This window comes from Apteryx mantelli, chromosome 4 (assembly GCF_036417845.1).
Source record: "Apteryx mantelli isolate bAptMan1 chromosome 4, bAptMan1.hap1, whole genome shotgun sequence".
Classification (NCBI taxonomy): domain Eukaryota; kingdom Metazoa; phylum Chordata; class Aves; order Apterygiformes; family Apterygidae; genus Apteryx; species Apteryx mantelli.
Window position 1 is genome coordinate 61798566 of NC_089981.1, and position 24869 is coordinate 61823434.

Below are 24869 nucleotides of genomic sequence, written 5' to 3' on the forward strand. Positions count from 1 at the left end.
GGAGGTTCTAAAAGGCAATGTCATCCTAAAAAAGCTGGGTTTATTTCAGGTGACAGAGATGCCTAATTAGGTATACTAAAAAGGCTGGACCCGCTTCTGCTGTGTTCAGCATCTCATTTCCCCATCTCAAATTCAAATGATGTATATACAGTATTGTCTTACCTTTGCCTTTGTGTTTTTTCTGCTTCTGCTCACTTAATTTATCCAATGGCAGGTCACTGAGGTCCAGGCTATACAAGTTTCTAGCTAATACTTTTGTTAGTGTCTCCATTGTCAGTGACCACTCAGTGGCCAGCTCTTCCCAATATGTCAGTGATGACATTACAGACAGCAAGTCATCCCAAAGTTCTCGAGAGATGTACACATTGAGATTCGCTTTGATCCAAGCTACTATAAGAGTCTAAAAGAATAAAGTGACAAAAGTTGGCTTCCCATCTTAAGATGACAATATTCAAGTGTTACTGCTTAAAAAGAAGCTTCTAACCACCACAGAAATTTTGGTGTAGTCCTAACAATCCTTTCCTCACCAGTACACACTGACCTTTCGTGAATTATCAAGTGTTATGCAAACATGGGTTTCTGACTTAGATACAAGGACAAACTGGTTTGACTCGTAAGAAATCTTGTCATATCTTAAAAGTATTGCCAAACAGTTTTGTAACAGTGTTCTCAACTAGTTCTGATTGCATTTATATCTTTTTTTTTTCCCCTTATTAAAGAATCTGGAGACTTTACAAGTCCCATTTACAGAGAAGGCATTACAACAGCACTCTGCAACTATAAACTTTGAAGATATCTGCTGTTGCTCACTGCAAGGAGTAATGCATCAGCTGGTTAAGCCTGGATGACACAGAAGATTTGGTGCTGATTTGAGCTAACAAATTTTATTTTGCAAGGGATGCTGGCTAAAACTGTGCACATTGCCAGTTATCCCAGCTCAGCCAATGGGCAGTAGTTTTTTAATTTCATAGTACCCTGAAAACAGTTGTCAGCATGTCATTAAAAATAGTTCAGAAATTATCAGATGTAACCAGCTCTTTAACCCACAGCATTCACATTATCTGGGTAACATGATCAATAATTTGAGATGACAAACTAGTCAACAGCTTTTGCTGCATCTAGTCTCCTGGTCAAAATTAAAATGAATTAATTAAAGTGAATTTATGTTTCATTGCCTGGAAAAGAGGTCCTGCAAGTCTTCCTGCTAAAGTGGAGTTTTTCCTTCCTTGATACTGCAAGAAAGTTTGGGGTGGTATTTTCAGCACAGATTCTGTAACCCTGAGCAACACAAGTAGCATCTGTTCCCTGCAAAATAACATTAGATTTTGAGTTACCATTTTGTTATACAACTGTCTATCCCAACATACTTTTAAAGATAATAACTAAGCTTGATCCACCCAAGCACATTTCAAACAGGACATAGTGATTATAAACAGCCTAACTTGGTTGTTGTTGTAAAAAGAATTACTCCCATCCCTTTTCACACTTGAATGAGGAATCCCTGTTGCCCTGTACCAGGTCACTCAACTGTCTATCACTTTCAATGCCCTGAAATTTCAGGCAAAGCTTTACTCACAATTATATTTGCGATCTGAGCTTATACTTCTTTTTTGTATGAATTAGAGTTTTTGGCATTGTTACATTATTGTAAACATACTTCATCAGTTCTTTTATATGGCATAGAATCTTTGCCATCACAATCTAGAGACACTACTTTAAAGCGATGTGAAATTGGGGAGGAAATTGCTAATCTAGTGGAATCTGTTTCCTATTATTACTCCCAAATTTCCCAGTGGGTAGTCCCAAACTGACCATTTAGTTCCTAACAAGAAGAGACAAATTTCACATGACATGTAATGCCAGGTCTACTTAACCAGAGTTCAGGAGATACTAGTGAGAGACTGAACGCTAATCAAGTTAAAATGGAATAAATGAGCCATCTGAAATACCCTTGCTACTGCTTCCTTGCCATGGAGCATGGTGACAATATACTATCTCATTAGAGATGCAGCTCTTTAAAGGAGGTGGGAAATACAGATGTCTTTGAATGTGGGTCCCTTGGCCCTACTATGCACCTTAGACACAGGAAAGGAACAAACCAGTTAAACAGTACACTGACTCTTGTACAAAAATGTCTAAAGGCAGAGTTAATCAGATCAATAACAACCTACACCTCATTATAATAGTTATCCAGGCTTATGTGAAGATTTTTTGTCTCTTTTTTTTAAATAAGACTGTGAAGCTTCATATATGCTTCATATACTTGGTGCTTTGACGCATGAGCAAAATGGCCTGGAAAAAAGTCATCGGTTACTCCTTGACAGTAGTCAGTATACTCTAGCTTCTTTTTTCACTAAGGGCTAAGCTACCTCAAATTAGCTAGTGTTTGCTACTGGTTTTAACAGAGTGGCTAGCCTCTTTCACTGTGATAAATTGTTTGTGATGTTAAAACCCAGACATTTACCGATTTCTCTCTTAGAGAAACTAATTCACATAGTCGATGACATCCTATTGGGTTTACAACAAACTAAATTTTCTCATTTGTCTCTGTGAACTAATAATCTAAGACAAAAGCATTAGCATTTTTACCAAGTTTTCTTGTCCATTGTCACTTGCACTACCATGTGACGGTAGATATTAAGAATGCGTTTACACATATCAGTGTGCTCATCCAGAAGAGTTTTAATTTCATTTGCAGGTTCAAGGAAGAATATGTTTGAAGAGTTTATTATAAAAACCTGTAGGTAAAAAAGAATGAATGTTATGAGCTTGAAGCACTTTGATGTTTTCAGCAATTCAGTTGATAGTAACCAGGAAAGAGAAAATCTACGATTAACAGATACGGCTGCATATACACTCATTAGTATACATTTAAATATAAGCTAGCTTGTTTTGATGACAAAGCAACAATAATCTGATTAATTTCTTCAGTTTTTCTATAAAACAAATTTGTACACATTCCTCTTCTAGATAAATGGTACAGCAAATTACTCAAGACAGTTATTTAAAATGAAGGATGAAATGTTCCAAGGAAGAAGTCCACTGCATGAAAGTTCTGCCTGTAAGTCCGCAACTAGTCCAGCTTAATATATGGTTACGCTATTTGAAATAATCATGGTACATAGTATATCTGGTCATGACAGTGACCATATTAAGTTCTGGGAGTCTGAAGCATTCATGTCATCATGATCAGCAAGGTTTATTAAAAGTAGGGAATAGAGGATATCTTCTCCAAAGCAGTTGCCCTTTTACCTAGCAGTATGTTTAGAATAAGCATGCATTTTATAATAGCTGCATGTAATGCTTCAAATCAGGCATGATCTATCTTCTTGATTCTATGAACCATATACCAAAATCTTCATATAACTGAAATGTACCTGAAATATAACTCAAGTACCTCAGCAAGCTGATGAGAGAAGGAATCTCAGTATGGTTCAAAGAGAGAAAAAAGATTTCCAAAAAAAAAAATGAGGATGAGGTGAAATGTAGCAATATTGGCCCCAGAAACTCTTGCCTTTTTGATTCCTTTCACAGCTAAAGATTTGGAACATGTGATACACTCCCATCACAAAAGCTGAACAAGAGTTCTTGTAAGCTTATGGTAGCTCACAAGCCACAATATAGCCATCATATTCACTCTCTCATAGGTATTTTTATGTAACATATACAAGTGATTCTTCTACAGAGAAGGCAAGTAAGTGAATTTTCTTATGGTTATTGAAAGTTTCTGTAAGCTGCAGTAAATCTTTCAACAAATGTCACTTATCCATCCTCCTAGGATACAATGTACCACCAACCACCATAAACTAGAAAAGCTACTGGGATTAACTGTGCTGTCAAGTTTGAATGGTCACAAATCTGCTTCCTAGATATTTACATTAGCAGCCTGCCAAAGTGCATGATGGAGTTAAGGCAATTCAAGCCTGTTACACCTATATCCAAAAGGATATTGCTTTCATAATATACGCAGAAGAAATGAATGAAAAATCCAGTCACAGCAATTCTTAGTAACACTGCCTGTCCTTTGTTACCTGTGCAATAAAATTATACTCCAAATTCTTCCAACATTCTGTTTTTACAGTTGTTCTCAAAAGATAATGAATGGAGGATATATGTAAGAATACCAGGCTGCCAAAAAGCAGAATGCTTTTTTCAGTGCTATGCTTTATCAAATATCAATTTTTTGATCCTGTAGTCAATATGATGTTTGATATAAGGGAAACATTTTTCTGGGTAATCAAAGCCACATGTGACAAAAGTTATTCATTTCGCAGCTTGAAATCTTTTTCTACAAGATTTGACTTGCAGTCCACATAAACATGTGAGCGTACAGTCAAGTACAATGGTCTAACTTCGTTAGCTGGATACAAAATCAAAGAAGAATCACTAAGAACTACTATGACTATACTCTTCATTCATTTTTTTTATGTACAAAACATTCACTCTGCAGCGTATAGTTTCAGGTAGGCTAAGGGGAAGTTGGCGTGCCACAGTGAATATGTTCTGAAACAATTATTAGTTACTGGAAAAAATAGAAAACATTACTTTAAAAAGCTTTTTTCCCCAAAAAATGTTTAAAACAAGCTGGATCCGAGTCTGTCAGTAACAGAACTGTCAATGAGTTAAATAAACGAAAACTAAAAAGCCAGAATTCTAGTTAACTTTTATCAAACCTTTGCAACCTCCAACAATAGACTAATATTGACCAAATTATTGTATTTGAAATGCAGTCAAAATTCTCTGTGTTTGATACAATCTTAACAAAATGTAAAGTCAGAGCTATTAATTCAATTATATAAATAGGAAAATCAAATCTTATCATGTTTATCACAGTTCAGCATTTCCACATACTACATACACACTTTGTTCAATAAAAATAAAAAAATCATAGCAAGACAGCACTTCTAAACACATATAAGCAATTCTGTAATCTGGATTGTTTAGACAATTATTTTTCTGTAATATGATGTAGAGCACAATGCATGTCCTGATGCAATAATGAAACATTCTTTTACTGCGTTACCTGACAGTCAGGTATACATTATCCTACTTAAGGTCAGTAAACATATAGCAAACTGCTGTCATTATTCTAATGTTATCTATCATCATACTTACTAAATCTAAAAAAATTTATAAAATCTAGTGATGCTTTGGAGCAGGAGCATGGGATTCTCTTACAACAGTACTGTATTTTATTCCACTCATCATGTACTGATACAAAAAGCTATGCTGTGAGGATGAAAATTAGATATCAAATCTATTTCATACCTGCAATACTGACTGCACTCCAGCTCGTATATTTTGCTCTTCAGTATCAATTTCGAACATTTTATGAGAAGTATCTTGGTAACAGCCATTTCTTGCCCAGGTTGAATTTCGAACATGACTGGAGTTCATCCCTTTTTCCTGAAAAATATTTTTTTCTTAAAATCCCATAGATATTTTGACAGATACTTTGGTTTTATGTTATACATAAAGGAAAAACTGAGAGCATAAAATTTTACAGAATGTGGACAAAATAATTATGACTTTTCTTACCCTTTTTATACATAATTTTTACACAGTTGGAAGCTGTCATACTGTATAAACCACGTCTGGAAACTAGTTCATAAAACTATGTGAATTTTTAAATTGAACTAACTACATAAAAAGCTCCATACATAATGGAGCAAACTGGCAGCCCATTTTGCTCTGTTTAATCACCATTGTTTGATTCCCTTCAGCAGATGCTCTGACATCACATCAAACCACATATAATCTTTTGAGAAGGCCACCTGGGCTCAGTCAGCATCTACCAGCAATTCCAAAAGATGCACCAATATTTACCAATAAAAATGAAACTACAGAGTATAGCTATATTGAATGGAATTTAAAAATATACTTCAAACTTCAGTATCCTTCCCTGTTGTATACGGTTATTTGGAAAACTTAAGAGCTTTGTGTTTAGTCACAAATAAGAGAGTTCACTGCTAATGTGAACACAGATGATCAACAGTACAAGAAAAGTGCATTAACACACCAGATATTATCATTAGAGATGGAGGTGCAGGGAGAGATTTTCAAAGAACAAAGAGGACAGCTAAGTGCCCAAATGTCACTGAAAGTCAACAAGATGTGAATCCTCTTCTTCATTTTTTGTTTTTCTGGAGACAATGTAAAGAGGAGTCTATGTTAGTTTGTGGTGCAACAAAAAGTTGGCACTGGCTGGAAAGTACTTTCATTATCCTATTCTCTTATTTAGTCACACCTGGAAACTATGAAAAGATCACAACTGTATTTTTATCTAAATGTTTCTTTCAAATCTCTCCTTCAAGCTTTATATTAATCAAAATGCTATATGGAATTTCAGGTCATGCATTACAGGGCTCCAGAATTAAAACAACCTTATTACGATGCTATTTTTAACAGTAAAATGTTATGACTTTTTTTTCCCTTTTACCTCTTCTCTTTCTTTTGCTTTCTCTGAAGAATTGTGGTCTACAGCATTTTCATCACAATCTATAGTTGTACACTGCATTATTTCTTCAGGTTCTTTCATAAATAAAGGCTTATCTTCTTGTTGAATCCATTCCTGATACACCTTTACCACTTTCCTCATGGCAGCTGCTTCACAAATTGGCAACAAAAATGCCTGGCAGTACAAACAAAACAAAACCAAACCAAACCCCAGTTAAAGTACTTGAAATCAAGTTGGAACTAAACTATATTGCCTCAAATTATAGCTAGAATTTAACAGTTATAAGTATAAAGTGAATTTATAAAGCTGAGAAGCATCAAGATAAAGTTCAAACTTCCTTAAGGAAGGGTCTATAATAGTCAGGTTCTATGGGTTAAGAGAAAAAACTACAGCCACTGTAGGTAAGGTCCTAACCTTAAAAAGTAAATTAATCCTGAACCTAAATGTTTGCTTGCTTTCTTCACCTGTAATCCAAATGCGTGTGGACGGGTGATGAAAAAAATGTTTTAACAAAAACACTTGTCAAGAAGGTACCTTCTCTGAAAATTTCACTGCCAAAGAGACAGATATGAGAGTCCATACAGGTGGATCCACTTGATACCTAGACTGCTGAAATTAAGGCCCAAACACTCATGAAAAGTATGCAAAGAAAATGTCTGACACAAACTCAAATGACACACATTACTAGTAGCCATATCACATTTTTATCTAAATGAGATTTTACGAAACAGTAGCCATAAAACAAACGACTCCCTGAAAAAACTTTGTCAGGGCTACTGTTTCAAAAAAATCCATGCATTTGAGAAGTCAGATGGCTAATTGCTGCCCTCTTCAGGAAGTTTTATGTATCTGCTGTGTTAGTAAAAAGAGATCAGATGCTTTTAACGTTAGTCAGGTATTAACTGATTATAAATATACTTAACAAAGACCACAATGTCCCTATTGTTTTAAAAGAAGTTGATAAGCTACACTAACACACAGCTTGATGGAATCCATGGTGTGAATGTTGAAAGCTCAATGCCCATGAATGCAAGGAGTAACCACTTGAAACTAATGGTATGTTCTTTCTCTGGAAACAGACATTTCATACAAATATATTACTACCTCTAAGAAAAATTCTGCAGCTTATAGAATTCAACTGACAAGTTTATCAGTCACACACCAATAATCAACCAGTCTAACAGTCTTCTGAAACCCCAAGTAATTTTTTTGTCCCCAGAGTCCAAAATGCATAAAGTTTTTCCTGTAAAGGCAATCTTTCTACTATTCAGCACAAATGAAATTTCATCCTGACTGGAATAACTTAGGTCTAATGTTTTAGAAACATTAAAAACACGTGGTATACTAGAAATGAATTTTCACTGACAACTTCTTGACAAACCACCACTTAAACAAGATCTCATAACCATCCATGAAACCAAAATAATCTACACAAATCAAGATGGAGCGCCTTGTGAAAAGAGATTGAGAAAAAAACAATCAACAATATTACCTGTGCCAGGCTTTCACTTTTTTTTTTTTTTTAAAGTTTCTAAATAGATGTATCAATAATTTAGAATCTACATTCAATGTCTCAGGCTGTGTCAATCCTGGGGCGGCAGTTTAAATTCGGATAACTCCATTATCTCCCTCAGCAATGAGTCCAAGATCACAGACTTTGCATGTGGTAAAGTTTTGACATTTGCCTCATCCAATAATATCTATTTCATCCAGAAATACTGGAGCTTTTAAATGTTTGGATTTCCGTTGTTTAAACTAATTTTAGTATCTTGCATCTCAACAGAAAGTTAGTGTATTTTTTCTTTAAAAACATCCAGAAAAATCTCTTCACCTTTTGATTTATATCGAGGGGCACAAAGGAGGTCTATCTTGTTCCATTCTCCTGCTTTGAACTGAAAGCTATAGTTCTTCATGTCATAAATAAATGCTTTACACTCTGGCATACATTCTTAGTTTATATTTATTTGGTTAATAAAGTTTCCAGTTGAGAAATGCTATTCTGAATATGCTCAACTAACATTTCTGGGCTTTGACAGAATTTTGTTTGTGGTAAAGTCAGATAGCAGAAGTTGTTGCCTTCTCTAGCCACCTGTCCCACTCTTCTGATGAACACTATCAAGGTAAGGACATTCAGCTGCTCCAAAAATAGCTGTTGAACTGCTCCAGAATTCCACAGGAGACTTATTTTAATATGTTTGGCTGTAAACTCTAATAGTCTAGGGGCTGATGCACAAGACAATCAGACACTCCTGTCTGTGGGGAACTATAAAGTCCAAGTTAAATGCTGTAGAACTGGTTATTAAAGAAAATTTTTTAAAAAAAAATCAGGCAGGCATATTCTATGTGGGAAATATTACTGAATTTTTCCTTTTCAATTCTTAAATCTTAAAGGCAAGAAGATAGAAAAAATTGCACACTTACATAAATGTTCCGCTTAGCAAATACACTTGAAACAAAACTATGACATGATGATAGTTTACAGTATAACAATCAATATTTTTGCATTCTATATAGGGTTCTTTACCTGTCGAAAAATCTCAGTTAGAAAGTTCACATTACTTCTTTTGGAAGAAAAAACTTTGCGGACTATTTCAATGTCAGTTAAATGCTCTTCATCAATGCTGCAGAGGCTGGAAGAACTTGGTTCTCTCTCTGTTAGAGTGCTTGTATTAGAATGAGATTGTTCTGGCTCTGCATTTCTGTCCTGTTTATCTGTATTGTCATTTTTGCTGTCTTCCCTTGAAGCCATGCTAGCAGCTGCTCTCTGAAACAAGAATTAAAGAGTACTTCATAGTTCATTTTCAGTAATATAATTGAACGCTCCTTAAAACATACAATGAATTCAGAAAAAAAAAATACATTGCATTTCAGAACTCTGCATTTCATCTCTACTTGATAAAAACAAAATAATTTAGAAAAAATAAAAAAAAATTAAGTCTAGTGAGTCCTTCTAAAGTGAATTCGTAAGTAGAGAGTTTATTTAGAAATCTTTCTTCTTCTTCATTAGGTATAACTATCAGAAGAAAAGCGCATACTACTGATGATACAATTACAACAAAAATATAAAAATAAACAAACTTTGTTTTGTACTTAGTTTTACCTGAATATTCTTTGGCACATTTTCACCTTCTATTCCAGGAATATGAGGTCCCATATGAGGTTTTGGCTCAAGCCAGAAAGACACCAGCCATCGAATGACAATAACACGAGCCTTAATGAAAGGTTCCTTTGTGCAATATATTGCTTCATTGGTTTCAGCATCTTTCTTAACCATTACATAGTGTGGCTTTGGTCTCATCTGCGGTATCTCTGTAGGGAAATGAAAATTTTAAAATATGTGCAGAGAGTAAGCTCCATATACATAAGAAAGTTTAGAACCACAACCAGTACAAGTGAACTTTCAGAAGCACTGTTCTTTGATATTCGCTGTTGCACAATTCATCCCAAAACATGCTGAAATAGACACGATATAGGTAATCCCAAGACTAGACACAAAACTTCAAAAGACTACATTTTTTTCCTGGAGGGAAACTATACTTAGGGTCCAAGAAACAGTGACTGGTTATTTTTGCTATTTTTCTTCATTTTTATCTGAAAGCAATTTGCATGCACTTACAGCCTTGGTTTCATTTTTTTTTTCTGTGCAAGTAAAAATATCTTTGCATTCTTTTCTGTCAAGATGAAACTTTTTTTTAAGCTACATGCTATATTTAGTATTTAATTGCCACAATTTCAATTAAAGAAAAATCTCAGCTATCTCATCCAATAGCAAAATTAACTCACTACTACATGCTTTCACGGAAACTACAAAGGAGTTTGAGCCAGAAAAACAATTATTACTTAGACTAGAATGTGGCCTACACAAGAAAACTATTTTCATATAGAATGAAAAGATATTGCCCTATTTCTTGACTTTTAAGATGTATTTATAGTTATGTTATTAAGCAACAATTTATATGTGAAATGTATCAATTTTATAGATTCATTTAAAAGCCCTATAGACAACATATCCTCTACTACCAAGCCTACTAGAGAACAGTTGCAGCTCAAAAGCAGTAGACCACCACATTTCCTAGCACATCCCTAGAAATATCTCTGTGCTGGTCTGCAGCCACCCATGGTGGAGCAACCTATTTAGCTATGAAGGTCATCAGTTCTTCACTGATACAGATCCCACCATCTAAATATGCTTTTACTCCAAACTGTGTACCAACAGCAGTTGCAATAAATACAGCATTTTCTGGCCCTAAGACAGGTAAAGAGTAATAGAAGAGTGAGAAACTCATCTCCAAAAGCCATCTGGTCTCACATCTGCATTAGAAAATTTCCCTGGCATAAAATCTTTACAATATTGTACTGCCAGAGCAAGTGCACTTGCATCTTCATATGACTCAGCCAAAAGACAGTTCCATGGCACTAGCTCCCACACTAGCATCCAGGGGAATGTAATGAATGATGCTCATTGGGAAGCCAATCTTGTTCTCAAGGAACTGTGATTGTTTTTAGAGGTTTATAGCTTACAATTACATTTTCTCCATTCCATTGTCTACACAATGGTTCAGAATGGCAAAGCTCTTCTGATTCTCTGCTCTGCCAGTGACGGGGATGCTGACAGTGTCATAGGTAATCCTGAATCTGCTTCAGCAAAACTTAACCATTTTTAGTAATACAACTTCGGAATGGTATCCACCTGTGCAGTGAAAGTGTTACAAAGATGCAGAAAGAAAAACAGGTGGGGCATAACGCACAATTCTGCAAGCATATGCATCAGCCAGTTGAATTCCAGGTATGTATCAGGTACCTCAACAGTGCAAAAACGTTACTTCTGTGCAAGGTGTAGAATTATGCTGCGATACAAGTTATCAACCATCTGAAGTGGCTACAAAACATCTGCTGCAAGCAACATTTCCCTGGGAGTGGTGTGCCAACTTCATTCCTAGTTCTTCAGAGCAGAAGGGCAATTTGACACAAGAAGTGGATGAAAGTTTACCTGAGGACTGAAGATGACTTATCTGTCAAGAGTATGCCATACCATTGGGGTTTTAGTATTATGACTTTATCTGATAACAGCATGCAAAAAAAGAAAAAAAACCCTAAAGGCACGGAAAATGATGGAGAGTGATAAGTGGGTCACAGTATTTCAGCATTGTCTCAACCTTTCTATGGCTTGCAATACATTAGTAAGAGATGCTTTCCATGGTTTCACAGGCTTTGGCAGGCCAGAATGCAGTTTGAAGATGTTAATTCTTGGTGTCAGACAGAATGCAAAGTAGTCATGTTGAATATAAAGCTATAAATAAGAACATTCTTCCCTATATGCCCCTAATGCTAGGTCAACAGTTATTTTAAGGGATCCAGCAAAACTTATGCCAAGCTATGGTACCATAATCTAGAGGAACAAATCTGGACAGCAGCAAGGAGATAGTCAACTACTATGTAGGCAGTTAACTTATGACAGTCACATATTCATTTTTTGGCATGTGAAGTCAACACACTACCTGTCACCCTGCTGCTAAGGCTTTCCCATTAACATTAGAGATGCATAACAGAACATGCTGCACCAGCACTGAGGATATCCAGCGCAGTATACCTTGGCGTCCTTTCAACAGCCAGATACAAAAGCAGTGACAAATTCATCATGATGCTGTTAAACTGAGGAACACTTCCAGAAAACAGTGCAGAACTGCATTCACTATTTTTAATGGAACCATTATTTTTAGAGGAAAAAAAGACGTAACCTTTGTACACTATCTACTTCAGACTTAGTTATGAATGCACAGAATGCTTTTTTTTTTTTAAAAGCTTATGAAGATTTTATTTACTATAAACAAAAACCAGTACATTGTTTTCATTCTGTGTAAATCAGCAGCTTAGGAAGAATATTAATACATCTTAAACAGCAGCATCTGTCAAACTACTGTTGGAAAGCATTTATAACAGCAAAAATAGTTAAAAAAAAAGTGCCTGGTAGCACAGTATTTAAAGACTCAAAATCATAGTTCTCTTTGGTATCTACTAGCTGCAATACTGATTATACAGTAACAGGACTCATACAGTATTTTCAAAAAGATGAAACATCCAGCAGACATGCAGTAAACATGCCTTTGCTGTTTCCTTCTGCAGTTTCACGATACCCTCCCAGAACATCCTGTCTGTCTATCCCCTCTCAACAGAATTATATCCTGCAGCCACTCCTCAAATATATCTTCCCTCAATCTTCTCTTGTATTTTCACATTTCTGTCAGTCTTGGAAGTAGGTGTCAAGTCTCCAGGTGAGGACACTGACCTAAAACCAAAGCAAAACAGAAGCTTGTTAGATTGACTTTTTTGTTATTGTTGTTTAAATTCACACAGAATGAGGTTGTTCTATAGCATACCAGTAAAAACCAGAAAGGTAAGTTGTCTGTTTTTATAAGATGTTATAAAGCCAAAAAGGGCAAGAAACTGTAGGTGATGGAAGACGCACAGAAGAGAAGATGAAAAGGCTAGCAAAACCAAACAGATATCGTTGTGGACACTTGCAGTTTTGACAGCTCTTACTTTTGAGAGCAATAAAGGGCTCAGAAGGAATGAACAGCTGCAGAGAACTGGAAGACAGCTCATCTTGTTTGTTATTTGCCTGCAAATGAAAAGGCCTACCTAAAAGGCTTGGAAGTGGCATAGAAAGGTACTTTACTATGATGGAAGAAACAATACCCCTAGAACTAGAGATATGACAGCAAGGTTCCTACAGAAGAGTTTCCAAAGATTATCTTACAGGGTCTGAATAGATGTTAAATACACTTAAAAAACAAGAAACAAAAACGAACAAAAAAAAGAAAATCCTCACCACGACACACATGAACTGACTGTAGTGCCCTTCTCTGCTTTTTTGACTCAAGACAGAATTTGGAGGAGCCCACAATACTAGCTACTTGTAACTGGAATGCTCATTACCATAACTGGTTTACATATTTGTCTGCCTACATATTAGTCTGCCTTAACAGAAAAATCTCAATCCCATATATTATCTCCAGCAAAACTCACATAACAATGAATACCTAAGAAAACTACTGCACCGATTTGTACCTCATGACTTTTCCCAAATTAAACATTAGACTGGTGGCATAAGAACTTTTTTTTTTTTTTTTAAAGCAACAGGCTCAGTGTACAAGTTTGCAATGTTTCGGTGTTTTCTGCCTAAATTATCTGAGTTAATTCCTTTGTTCATAACAGGCAGGAATAGGATTGTTTTAAAATAGGGTGGGGAGAAGCAAGCCAGAGAAGGACTTCTTTGAGAAGAAAAGACTGTTCTACTTACCAGCATTTCTGTTGCTTTCATTACTGTACTTTTCCCAAATTCCTCAGGACTGGTTTTGACTTCATGCAGTTTAAGACACTGGCTGGCTGATCACAGAAGACTTGGAGATCTGTGTCTATTTCTTCTTCCCCCTTACTCTCTTCTTTACTGGGCCTTGGAAGTTTCTTGTTTACGGTTCACAAAAGAAGCCACAGAAAGGACTGTGGTACCACTTCTAAGAAAGACTGAATCAAGATCTTCAGAGAAAGGGAAATCACCGTTTCCATATTTCTTGTTGCAGAACCTCAAGTGGTAAACAATGCTGGGAAAAGCAAAACTGCTACTGTCTCATTTGTAGCTATTTTATCACTGAATCTGTCCAATCTCTTCACACAACGCTCATTGTACAGTTGCTTATGGATGATGGGCTTATACTGTTTCTTCTTCCCCAGATGAGAAGGTCCACTGTCCTTCCCAGAAGAACATGGTTTTGAAACACCCACCTCTGAAGAAAGCCATAATCCAACTACTCACGAACATTGGACTGGCAGAAAACAAGACCTTTTCAACACACTTCCCTGTCAACTTGATTCTAGAAATTGAAATTGAGGCTGGAGAGGTCACTGCTAATCCTTGTGAGATGCTGCATCAATAGGCAAGAGGAGCTGTGAAGTGTCCATGTTATGCAAATAATGAAATAGCAGCTTAAAGTCTGGGTAGAGGGTAATAATTTGCAGAGAAGAGTGTGACTTACGGCCCATTTATGCATTGATGCTTGTAAACCTGAGTTAGCAGAAATCAAGATACGCAAACAGCTTCCTAGTTTAGAATGGGCTGAAAACCTCTAGATAAAGCTCTAGTTATGTTTGTTTAGTAGATACCTCCTAAAATTCTAGTTTCTATATCGGAAAGATACATTTTAGCATGATCAGCCTTAGAGACCGTTAAAGCCTGGGCTCCTCTTCCTACTGCAAGCTTTTGACAAAATACAGTTGACAAAAACATAACTAACTTTGCCCTGACTGAAATCTAAGTGTGCATCATATGATCCAAAAAACTATGATTCTATGCAGATAATGCTAATGTCCCCCAAAGAACAGCACACTAACACCTTTTATCCTTAAATTAGCTTACCTTCTGAGCACAACTTTCATCAACATAGAGGTTACACTGAAAAACTGTTTTACAAGAATACTTAGTTTAATTGAATCAGGTTAATACAGCAGCTCAACTCAAATTAATGAAGAGGTCAGGTGCTTCCACGAATAGAGAATTGAAAATCATGAATAGGAACCATAACTTCTTTTTTGAAGAACATTCTTCATGGGCAACATTGCTCAAGAGAATAACTGCTTTGCTATACTCAGTATTACAGTAAATGTAGTAATTTTATCAACTAGGTTAACACTTACCAAGTGCAGGGTTATACAAGCTGGTCTCCTTACAGATGTTTGGGAAAATAGAAGGCAAGTAATATTTCTTGAAGTTTGAGAACAAAAATGAAAATCCCTTTTCCTGGTTTTCCTTGTTCTTCCATTCTAAACTCTTAACCTAACAAGAAAACAAACAAACAAACTTGTGTAAAGTAGTTTTACTACAACATCTAGGAGTGGAAGAGAAAGATAACTGATGAAATTGCTTCATTATATTACTGCTTTGGAACTAGATCATATGCATTTTAATAAACACTTTTGGAAAGGTGGAACAGATAAACTAGCTGGGAAACATTCAAAGCCCTCAAAGCCTTGCTTCAAAATAAACTTGTACACACCAAATACTGAAACCAACAGAACTAAACGCCCTTTTATGGCAATCCTGCCAAGTCAGAAGTAAACCTGAAATGATTGATTAGATTTAATAAAACTGTTTTCAAAATGCTTTATAAGAAAGAACAATTGCTTCTCTGAAAACTTGTTTCAAGTAACAAATATCCATAGATTCATTACACTAGGTAATTGGATTCATCTGCATGGTGGGCAATATGAAAGAAAAATCTGTTGTCATCCACAAGCAGCAGAAGATACAACTTTAAAGTTGTGTTACATAAATCTACCTTCATAGATCACTGGTGCTGCTAATCCTTCCTCGTTATGAAATGCTTTCCTACTGAAAAGGATGGTAAGTGCTCCTTAATAACAAACCCAATATCCAGTTTCCACCCTTGTTCTGCAGAATTCATCTGCCTGTAGAGTTGGCTAATTTGTGAAATCTACCACTCAAGATAATGGGAATTTTCAGGAAAGCAGGTTTTTTTCCTGTTCTTTATGCCAAAGTCCACAGTTCTATCATAACATTTTCAGAGCAATGGACCCTTAGAATGAAAAGCAGCATCAACCTTAACCTCAGAAGATTCATTTTTATATACATATATAATTTTTTTGGCATTAAAATATGAAGAGAGATTCTATCAAAAGTGAATAGAACGGATATCTAATATATAGTATTTAGTGACCTACAGTTCTTTTAGCAGAACTTAATACCAAAGAAGTGACTATTCTGTTTGAAATTATCCATGCTTCTGAAGACACTTTAACAAAATGGAGAGGAGATCTTCTATTAAGCTAGAGAACAAATTCTATGACACTTGCCTGAATGACTTATCTAAATTTAAGTATAATAATATTCATTTACTAGAGAAGGCTGTTAACTTCAAAAAAACAAAACACCTTACATTCTTGAAGACAACAGTCATCATTAAGCTTACCCTATAGATCACAAGTATGACCACCTCTGTTCAAACCAGGAGGTGCTGAAAGTAACAAAATGAGGTTGCAGTCATACTCTGTGACCTTGGAATAAGGCAGATACAGGGAGACCATGAAAGGATTTGGTTTATGGAGGCCATATTTGTGCCACTGTCCAGCCACTTTAGCACAACTTGCAAAAGTATGCAGAAGAACTTATGGACAGATGCCCAAGTGGGTTCTGCTGGAGAAGCCTGACCCAGAAGGCAGTGCCATGGAACACCTATAGCATGTCATCCAGCTAAGCATTTTGCTAGGCACATGACAGCAGAGTAGGCTTAGAGGAAGCATGTGCTAACTGGACAGCAAATGAATTATATAAAATGTAATAACTTAGCCACATGGCTTCTGATAGGCGCTCTTGTCATTTCCTGTCCTAGGCATTTGAAGTATTGATAGATATCATGGAAATGCAAAAATGCAAGGGGAAGGATACAATATGGGATAAGTGACATCTAACTTGCACTCTGTGGCCTAGATACTCAAGTCTTCATTTTCTGCGGACTGTTTAACTCCGTAATCTGAATTTTAGGTATTTTGGGCTCTGCAGAATTTATTACCTGGTGTTCATGTAGCACTGCAACTAAACCAGTGTAATCCAACAGTTCAGCTACTTTTAAGCAATGTCTAAGTCTTAAAAGTCTTGCCAGATCTGAAGCATTCCAAGTATGTACCGTACTTCCTGTTGCTTCTGTTTTGAGAGGGCTCACTTGCTCAGGTGTAGCAGTAATTCCAAACTGTCTCTGGGCAGTGTACTATATTATGCCTGAGTTTATAAACCTCCCAGAACCAAAATCCCTGGAATTACAGGCAAGATACCTACAGAAGTCATGGCATCAGCCCTGCAAGATCTGGGTAATAAAAATCTTGATTAAAGAAAAGCCTTGCTAGAAAGCCATCATTTCTGTACTGTGCTCTCAACATATCCTGGAGTACCTCTACTAATCAGGACTTTCAGTAGTCCAAGGTGTGTCCCTGCCTTCTGCCTTAGAGAATGAAGAAGCTCTATGGTTAATCTTCTGTAACAGCATGAATCCTAAGAAGATGGTTAGAGGGAAAATATAACCCTAAGCACAGACACATTGGCCATCCTAGTCTTAAAAACTGTTGGGTCTGACATCCTACTTCTATTTGGTTTTGCCAACCAGCCAAGTATAAGGGAAAATGGCAGCAAATGTTTCCTTGGACTTGTTAAAAGTCTGCATCATACAGATCCAATGCTTTCAATTAGAAGTTTCCTCTTAGTTTGAAAAGCAGAGTCCCTGACCACCAAGAAACCCCCACAATAAAGATAGGCCTAGTTGATCCTTCCACTGCTTAAGGACATGGTGGTGGGAGTGGGTGAAATGGGGAGAGAACGCCAGCATGTCTGGCAGTGACGTTATAACAGGTTTTCTCTCCATGCTGCAATCTGTTGGAAGACCCCTGTGGTAATAGATCTGTGGATCTTCACTCAAAATAAGAAATGAACATTTTCTAAAGATAATTTGCTTTTCATGAAGGACCTGGGGTGGGGGGAGAGGGAAGAGAGCGTTAAAAACATTTTATATATGCTTCCAGTGCTAGTAGTAAGTTATTCTCCTGTAACAGACAAACAGATGTTAGTTGTTTTATGTTTGTTTGCTTGCAACCTATAGAACATACCTGAATTACTATGTATTTCAAAAGTGCTTCTAAAAAGTAGCTTGTTAAATCTTCTTGTCCTTTGTCTCCTGATTGTGGAGGAACAAGTGGAGTGATTTCCTCTATAGTCACTTGGGCTATTAAAAAAAACAAAAACAAAAAACAAAAAACCACACAACTACATTGATACTGTTTCTTTCAGTATATATCTACAAATTTATAGCACTAGACATTTACTTGGGTAAGCAGAGACAATTACAGGCAAAACAAACTACCCACAGATTAATGAAAATTAGGAAATTTTTAGCTAATAAGATACCATAGAACTAATTTCTTACATATGAAAGAATACAAAGGATAATAACTAAGTTCTCCCTATGAACCTTGGGAATCTACCTGCCAAGACCAAATATTTCTAAAGGGTGTTAGCCATTTCTTTTGAGATTTATGCAGTGTCATGTTTGTGTTTTACAAATGCCAGACAAATCTTTGTTTATATCCTTCACCCTTTTCTTCATTTAGCAGTTGACCAATTACACTTGCATAAAGTTTTTAGCTCTATACTTTGCTTGCACACTGCAGCTAGTCAGTGTTTTTTTTCTCCCCCTCTCATTTCTGCAGTTAGAGGTTTGCATTTCACTCTTTGCACTTTGTAATTCTGTGCTGCCTAAATCCTCCTCTAGATTTGTTACTCCTTTCCTGCTGTAGATATACATGAGATAACGCCAAACTGTATCTGATCTTATTGACACATTTTACAGATAAAGGATCAGCTGAAATGCCAAGAAATTCATCAATAGCTCCATAATCTCCCTGTGTACAAGTTTATGCTACCTTTGTTATTTCAACGTGCCTTGCCTGTCCTGAGAATTGATCTATGTAAAGAATATGTAATGTTACCAAATTACTTACTTTCTTGAACATTAAGTGGAGGGTTAATGAGATTATCTAGTGTTCGGGGGCCATATTCAGATTGTGGTGATGAAAATCCAGGAATCAAGCAAGAAAACATCCATAATTGTTCTTTACTGCAGTTATTTTGAAGCGCTTGCAGCCACAAGAGAAAGAGACGCACACCTTCTCGACGTATCTTAAAAAAGAAAGCAGAACAAATTAACTTGGCCCAGAACATACAAAAAAATTTCCATTTGCCTTGGATGGAGGAGGAAAAGAAGGCAAGAGGTAGAAAAGATGAGAACAGATGGACAGTACGACCATCAGGAATCAGAAGAGCCAAGCTACTGTTTCTGCTACTTCTGCTGAAATTCAAGGACAATCCTGACATCTTCACACCGTCATGTTTGCCCTACAGAATCTTTTACAGGTCCTTCCCTAATGGAAGAGGAAGAAAAAAAAAAAAAAAAGCAGCATGTGTCTAGTCACTTGTTTAGCTACAGCAGTGCAAGACGCCATTTGCATATTTCATAAAATCCAAAGAACATCATAAGATTACTAAATGAGTCTGTCAATTATAATGACAGACTTCTTCAGCAGAAGAACTCCTTCTCCCCTTTTCTATTCTTTCTTCACCTCCCTCCTCAAGGAAGGGGAAGGAGCCCTAGTGCAGTCCTCTCCTGGCTCTCACACTGGACCGCTTCAGCACTAGCAAAGCCTGCAGGCGTTGTATAAAGGAGTGGAGTACTTACGTGCAGCACAACCAAGAGTACACCTGGGTAGTGCCTTTTGCCCCAAAGTCAACTGCTCTCATACTACACACCAATAAGTAGTGGTCTCTGCCCTAGTTAATTTTCCACTTCCAAGACAGCCCAAGCTCCCAAACCATACAGTTTTCTTGCCCCAGCAATGAATAGTTAAGGCTCATTTCTGCTTTAAAACAAAATCCTTCAACCACTTGTGCACATTCTTAACTTCGGTACTCTGAATAATCATATTACTACCGTGAGTAGTTTTACTGAGGTAAAGTTAACAATTAAAAGTCATGATCTGGTTCTGACTCCTGTACTTTTACAATAAAAATACATCTTGATGTTCCTTTTTCTTTCTTTTTAAAAATATTTTTACGTATTTTAGACAAAATTAAGTAGCATGCAACTTTTTCCTATACCTTTAATGAATTTCCAGTGTGAAGAAGCTTCTTTAAAATCAACCCTGAAAAGAAAACAAAAGTGACTGGTTTTTGTTTTTTCTTTATTAGGTAAAATGTCAGAGTTCTCGGTCAGACTTGATAATATCTTTTAAACAAGTCCTTGGCAATCTCCAGTTTATTCTTGGTGAACTTGATATCCTCAGGCAACTCTCAATGCCAGAAGAAAAAAAAAAAAATAAGGTCACCTTTCACAGCTTCCTTGTAACCTATAACATCTTTTCCCAAGGATGTTTTGGAAGGGGTGCATGGGTGTGTATAAAGTACATGATTAATGCCTTTAATATCAATGTTCCCCTTTTGCAAATACAGACCTCCCAGTGTTCTATTTCCAGATTCCCAGCTTTAAATCTATCTAGAAAAAGCATCCCATACTATACAACTGGTTATTTTGTTAACTTGCAAGCCCTTTATCCCTGTTATGCCACTTAAAGGTTAAGGAAATGAGCAGTACAAGCCCAGTGCTCCTAATAAAAATAAGATTTAAAAAAAGAAGGAAAAATCAGCTTACCAATACTATGAAATTGCCACCTCTGATGAATCCTCTCTGGAAGAAGTTGCAAAATTTTCTACAAAAAAACAGAACCCAGGGATCTGTGCTGCAGATATCACATTCAGAAAACTAAACAGCACTCTCAGAAAGCCCAGAGATTGGATATTGAAGAGTTAATTTAAAAAGACTTCCACACTGGTTTCCTTGGAAACATTATTTTCTTCAAGATAATCCCACTCCTAAAGCTAAGAAGCCCAAAGGCTCTAACAGACTGTCTGGAGAGTCCTGCATCAGAGATTTAAGATGTTACTAAGTACTGCATTTTACCTGGCTCCACTGCCTCTCTGCTGGATATTACTGCTTACTGCATAGGGGGTGGAATGGGATGAATATCCATCTCTCAGTTGCTCTGGTTCACAACAGACTGTATTAGGTCAATTCCACTTTTATAGTGGCTTAAGCTAGGATACTCATCTGTGACCTTGCCTCTGTGGTATAGGCAAACATTTACTTCAGCCTTCTCAAAGCAGGGGTGATGAGCTACAGCAAAGTAATGAAGAAAAGAGCTGGGGAAATAATGGTTTGTAGTCCGATTTGTCAAAAATCTTCTTTTGGATCATAAGGAACAGAGCGCAGTTAGTGATGAAAGCAGTTATATACCTAAATGTTGAAGTGCTATGTAATAGGTTTTTAGCTATTTCAGTCACATTACATGTTGGAGTCATTAACAAATTGTAAACAGCCTAATTTGCCAAATGAATTACTTACCCTGCCCCTCTAGAAGCCTGTGCAATTGCTTCTAAAGCACAGGTCACCTAGTATCACTTTATGTAAAAAACGGTGAACAAATCAAGTAGCTCTCTTGAGATTCACTCCCCTTGTAACAGCTAACCCTACAGTTCGTTGCATCAGTGTACCTTACTCAAGAGATCCCCAATTTGTATTCAACCACGCGATAAGCATTCAGGAGCTTTCAATTTTAAATTATCTTTAAAAAGTGTAAAAGTATGAATCTGCGTATTTTAACATTCAAATTCAGCAACTGTACAGGTTAAAAAAAGCTCTCTTGCACAGATACAGAACTCTGTACCCATTTCAATTAGGGGTGTGAGAAGTCCCGAAACACAATCCCAGTTGCACAGCTAGAAACCTCCATCACATAGGAAGGACAACACTTGACATTCTAAGCTATTACTAAATTATTGCCTCTGCTCACAAATGGTCTGATTTAATTCAGTCAGTTTCTAAGTCATCTTACTTAAGTCAAAGTACACTTTTGGTAAGGACAATGCTATTTTCAAACAATAGATCTTTTTTTAAAATAGAAACAAGACACAAACTAATTCTGTAGCAGGATTCCGACTATTATGAGAAAGTCAGGGATAACATACAATCAAAAAGAATAATTGGAGATCACTTTTAGAAGAATTTCAGAGTGCACAATTCAGGGGGAAAATAACAAAAAAATCCTTATGATCTATCTGCAGGGGCAGAAAACATCTTTTTCCAGTTAAGACATCTTCCTGCAAAAGCGTAAGTTAAGTAAGTTCTTTTTCTTTTCACATATAGCACATGTATTCACCTCTAAGCAAGAGAAATGAATGCCTAGAAATATGCTTTACATCTAAACGCAACTTTAGGATAGCTATTCTATTATTATTTAATAAGACTTAAATTCAAAGTTAAAAACTCATACTGGAATATTCAAATTATCTTACCTCAAAAATAAAAAGAATAGAATCTAATTCTTCCCTCTGAGACTTGTGACCTAGATGCAAGTAAAAATAAACAGAAGATACACTTTCATTACCAAAACAGAATTTAAAGACCACTGACAAAGATCCTTGGATGTGTAATATGTGCACTTCTACAATCATAAAAGTGATTTTATATTCATTTTGTTTAGAAAAGGATGTATTTTCTAGTTATACAAACTGGAAAAGTTGTAAACTAACTGTTTCTATTACAGAATCAACAGCTGGCAAAGATTAAGTTATACAGTACCTTGCAAAGCAAAACTTGCAATAATTCTGCAGAACACAAGAAGCCTAACAGCTTAAGAATCCTCATTTTGCAAAAGGGCAAAAATAGCCAGCAGAGAATAGACTGTCCTTGCTCATCCCTTCAGCACACATTTCTAATTGCTTTGCCTTTATTTGCGCTGTTGGCACTTATGCATATTCCTGCACAGATAATGATGTCATTTCTGATCACGGACACCTCGCATTAACACATAAGCACCAGGACGGGGGGAAAAAAGCACAAGGATGGGCAGAAAAAGGAGTGTTATATTTAAAATACTTACCTTTTTGTTTAAGACCGACTTCGATAGTCACAAAATTTTCAAAGAACACATAATATATATGTGAGAAATGTTGGTCGAAAAACTGTTTGAGATCAATTGATTCTGCATTCTCTGAAAAATAGAACAGAATATTATTTTTCTTTCAACTATTTAGTCATCCACAGTTTGTATACCATTATCCAGTAGTAAAAATAGAGATGTTCAAAATTACCAATAAAAATTATTTTTTAAGAACTTCATGAATTTTCTATTTTTTTAAACTAAAGCTAATGAAATCGAATACAGCAGGCCAAGTGAGTATGTAAGACAAGAAAGAGTATCTCTCTTCTTTCATGATCACTGCATGACAGTAATGCCTACAAACTCCGGTCACAAACCAGAGTTCCACCAGGACTGCCACGGTACAAATCAAAGCTGTTTTAATTGATAACTGAATAGAAATAAAGCTAGCAACCTCCCTGCCCCCAAACTCTATGACAAAAGACTATCACTGTTCCCAGCTGTAATTACTAGCCACAACTAAACTTACTCAAGAAGGTAGAGAGAAGGATGGTAAGAAAGGACCACCTCTGCTCCTTAGAGGAACAGGCTGCGGGGAAACACACGTTCCTCTACCCTCCCCCTGCTCCAAACATGCATTTTCCTTTCCAGTCTGGACCAGTCCTCTATACTTCTTTCACTGGGTCATCTCAGGGCATCAGGGGCTGGGACCTCAGGGATAGCCTGAGGTAAAAACAACATCGCGGGTGTGGAAAGGATGTGCTTTCTTGTGGACCCCAGGAAGGCTTCCAGACTCCCATCCCACACCCGTAGATGGTTTTGCGCAAAACCCCACTTAAAGAAATACATGACAACTTATCTACATTAATTTTAAACTGATCATTTTTAAACAATCTTTTCTTTCATGTCTTAATACATGCACTGGACTAAAACTTGCCCTGATATTTAACTACATAAGACTAGAAAAAGTAGATGGACAGAACAATAGAGAAGCACAATGAAATACAGAGACAGTATTTAAAAAGGAAATTTTTTTCCCCTTTCAGAATAGTGGTGTGGAAAAAAATTAAAAAGAAAGGCAAGGCAAACCCAAGTGTCGACAGGTGGTTTGTGCCCATCACCATTAAGCTTTATTAGCTCTGTACATTGAGGCATCTTTCACTGTGGATGCATCTTCTATAATTCTCTATTTGATCATAATTTTTAAACCTTTTTTGGAATGACATAATAAATCTTTATCATCTGTCATGACAACATGTACAACTAGTAAAATATAAAGCAACAAGCAATTGAAAGGATGGCCAAAAAAGTACAGCAAATTTCCAGTTCTATTTTTATTATGTAGTTCTACAGTATTGCCATTCGAATTTTATCACAAGTCTTGCCATAAAAGTGTTTATAATACACATTCAATTTCTGCAATATCACAGAATTCTGGCTATGTCTTTTATTATCAAGTGTGGTGGAGCCAGAGTGCTCTTGGAGAAAACAGTGCTATATCAGCAACTAAGGCAACTTACCTAGCAATAAACTTAGTGGGTCAGATACCCAATAGTGTGCGTGACCATCTACCAAACCTCCAGTTTTTCAGAGATGGCTAGACTGCTTACAAATCAGGAACTGAACTGGTGTAATTTAGAGGCCGACACATCAAAGTAAGAACAAACAAAAACAATTCCACTTTAAACAAACCAGACTATGATTTGCAGGAGGTCAAGGCAGGTACACAAGAATTACCACTACAGCATAGGCCCAACCTTTATAGTCACCTCCACTCATGGGGCAGAACTCTATACAAGTTCCAGACTGGGGACAAGGGAATACAGCAGGAAGCAAACTGACAGATTTAGGGATAGGAAGATTG

General features: G+C 36.5%; 1 protein-coding gene across 11 annotated transcripts in view; it reads right to left on the reverse strand.

The window, feature by feature from the left end:
• RALGAPA1 (Ral GTPase activating protein catalytic subunit alpha 1) overlaps positions 1–24869 on the reverse strand; it is a 135332-nt gene that overhangs the window by 101290 nt on the left and 9173 nt on the right. For 10 of the 11 annotated variants that reach the window (XM_067296734.1, XM_067296736.1, XM_067296744.1 and 7 more), the window contains exons 2-15: positions 23006–23116; positions 22419–22468; positions 20719–20776; positions 20169–20212; positions 19016–19193; positions 18125–18240; positions 15149–15287; positions 9558–9766; positions 8982–9221; positions 6440–6631; positions 5269–5406; positions 2590–2738; positions 1176–1305; positions 163–400 (exon numbers count right to left, since the gene is read on the reverse strand). In XM_067296734.1, coding sequence (XP_067152835.1) covers positions 163–400; positions 1176–1305; positions 2590–2738; positions 5269–5406; positions 6440–6631; positions 8982–9221; positions 9558–9766; positions 15149–15287; positions 18125–18240; positions 19016–19193; positions 20169–20212; positions 20719–20776; positions 22419–22468; positions 23006–23116 — 1992 coding nt within the window. Of the gene's footprint in view, positions 1–162; positions 401–1175; positions 1306–2589; positions 2739–5268; positions 5407–6439; positions 6632–8981; positions 9222–9557; positions 9767–15148; positions 15288–18124; positions 18241–19015; positions 19194–20168; positions 20213–20718; positions 20777–22418; positions 22469–23005; positions 23117–24869 lie in introns of those variants that run through there. The other variant, XM_067296743.1, reaches the window with a different exon arrangement.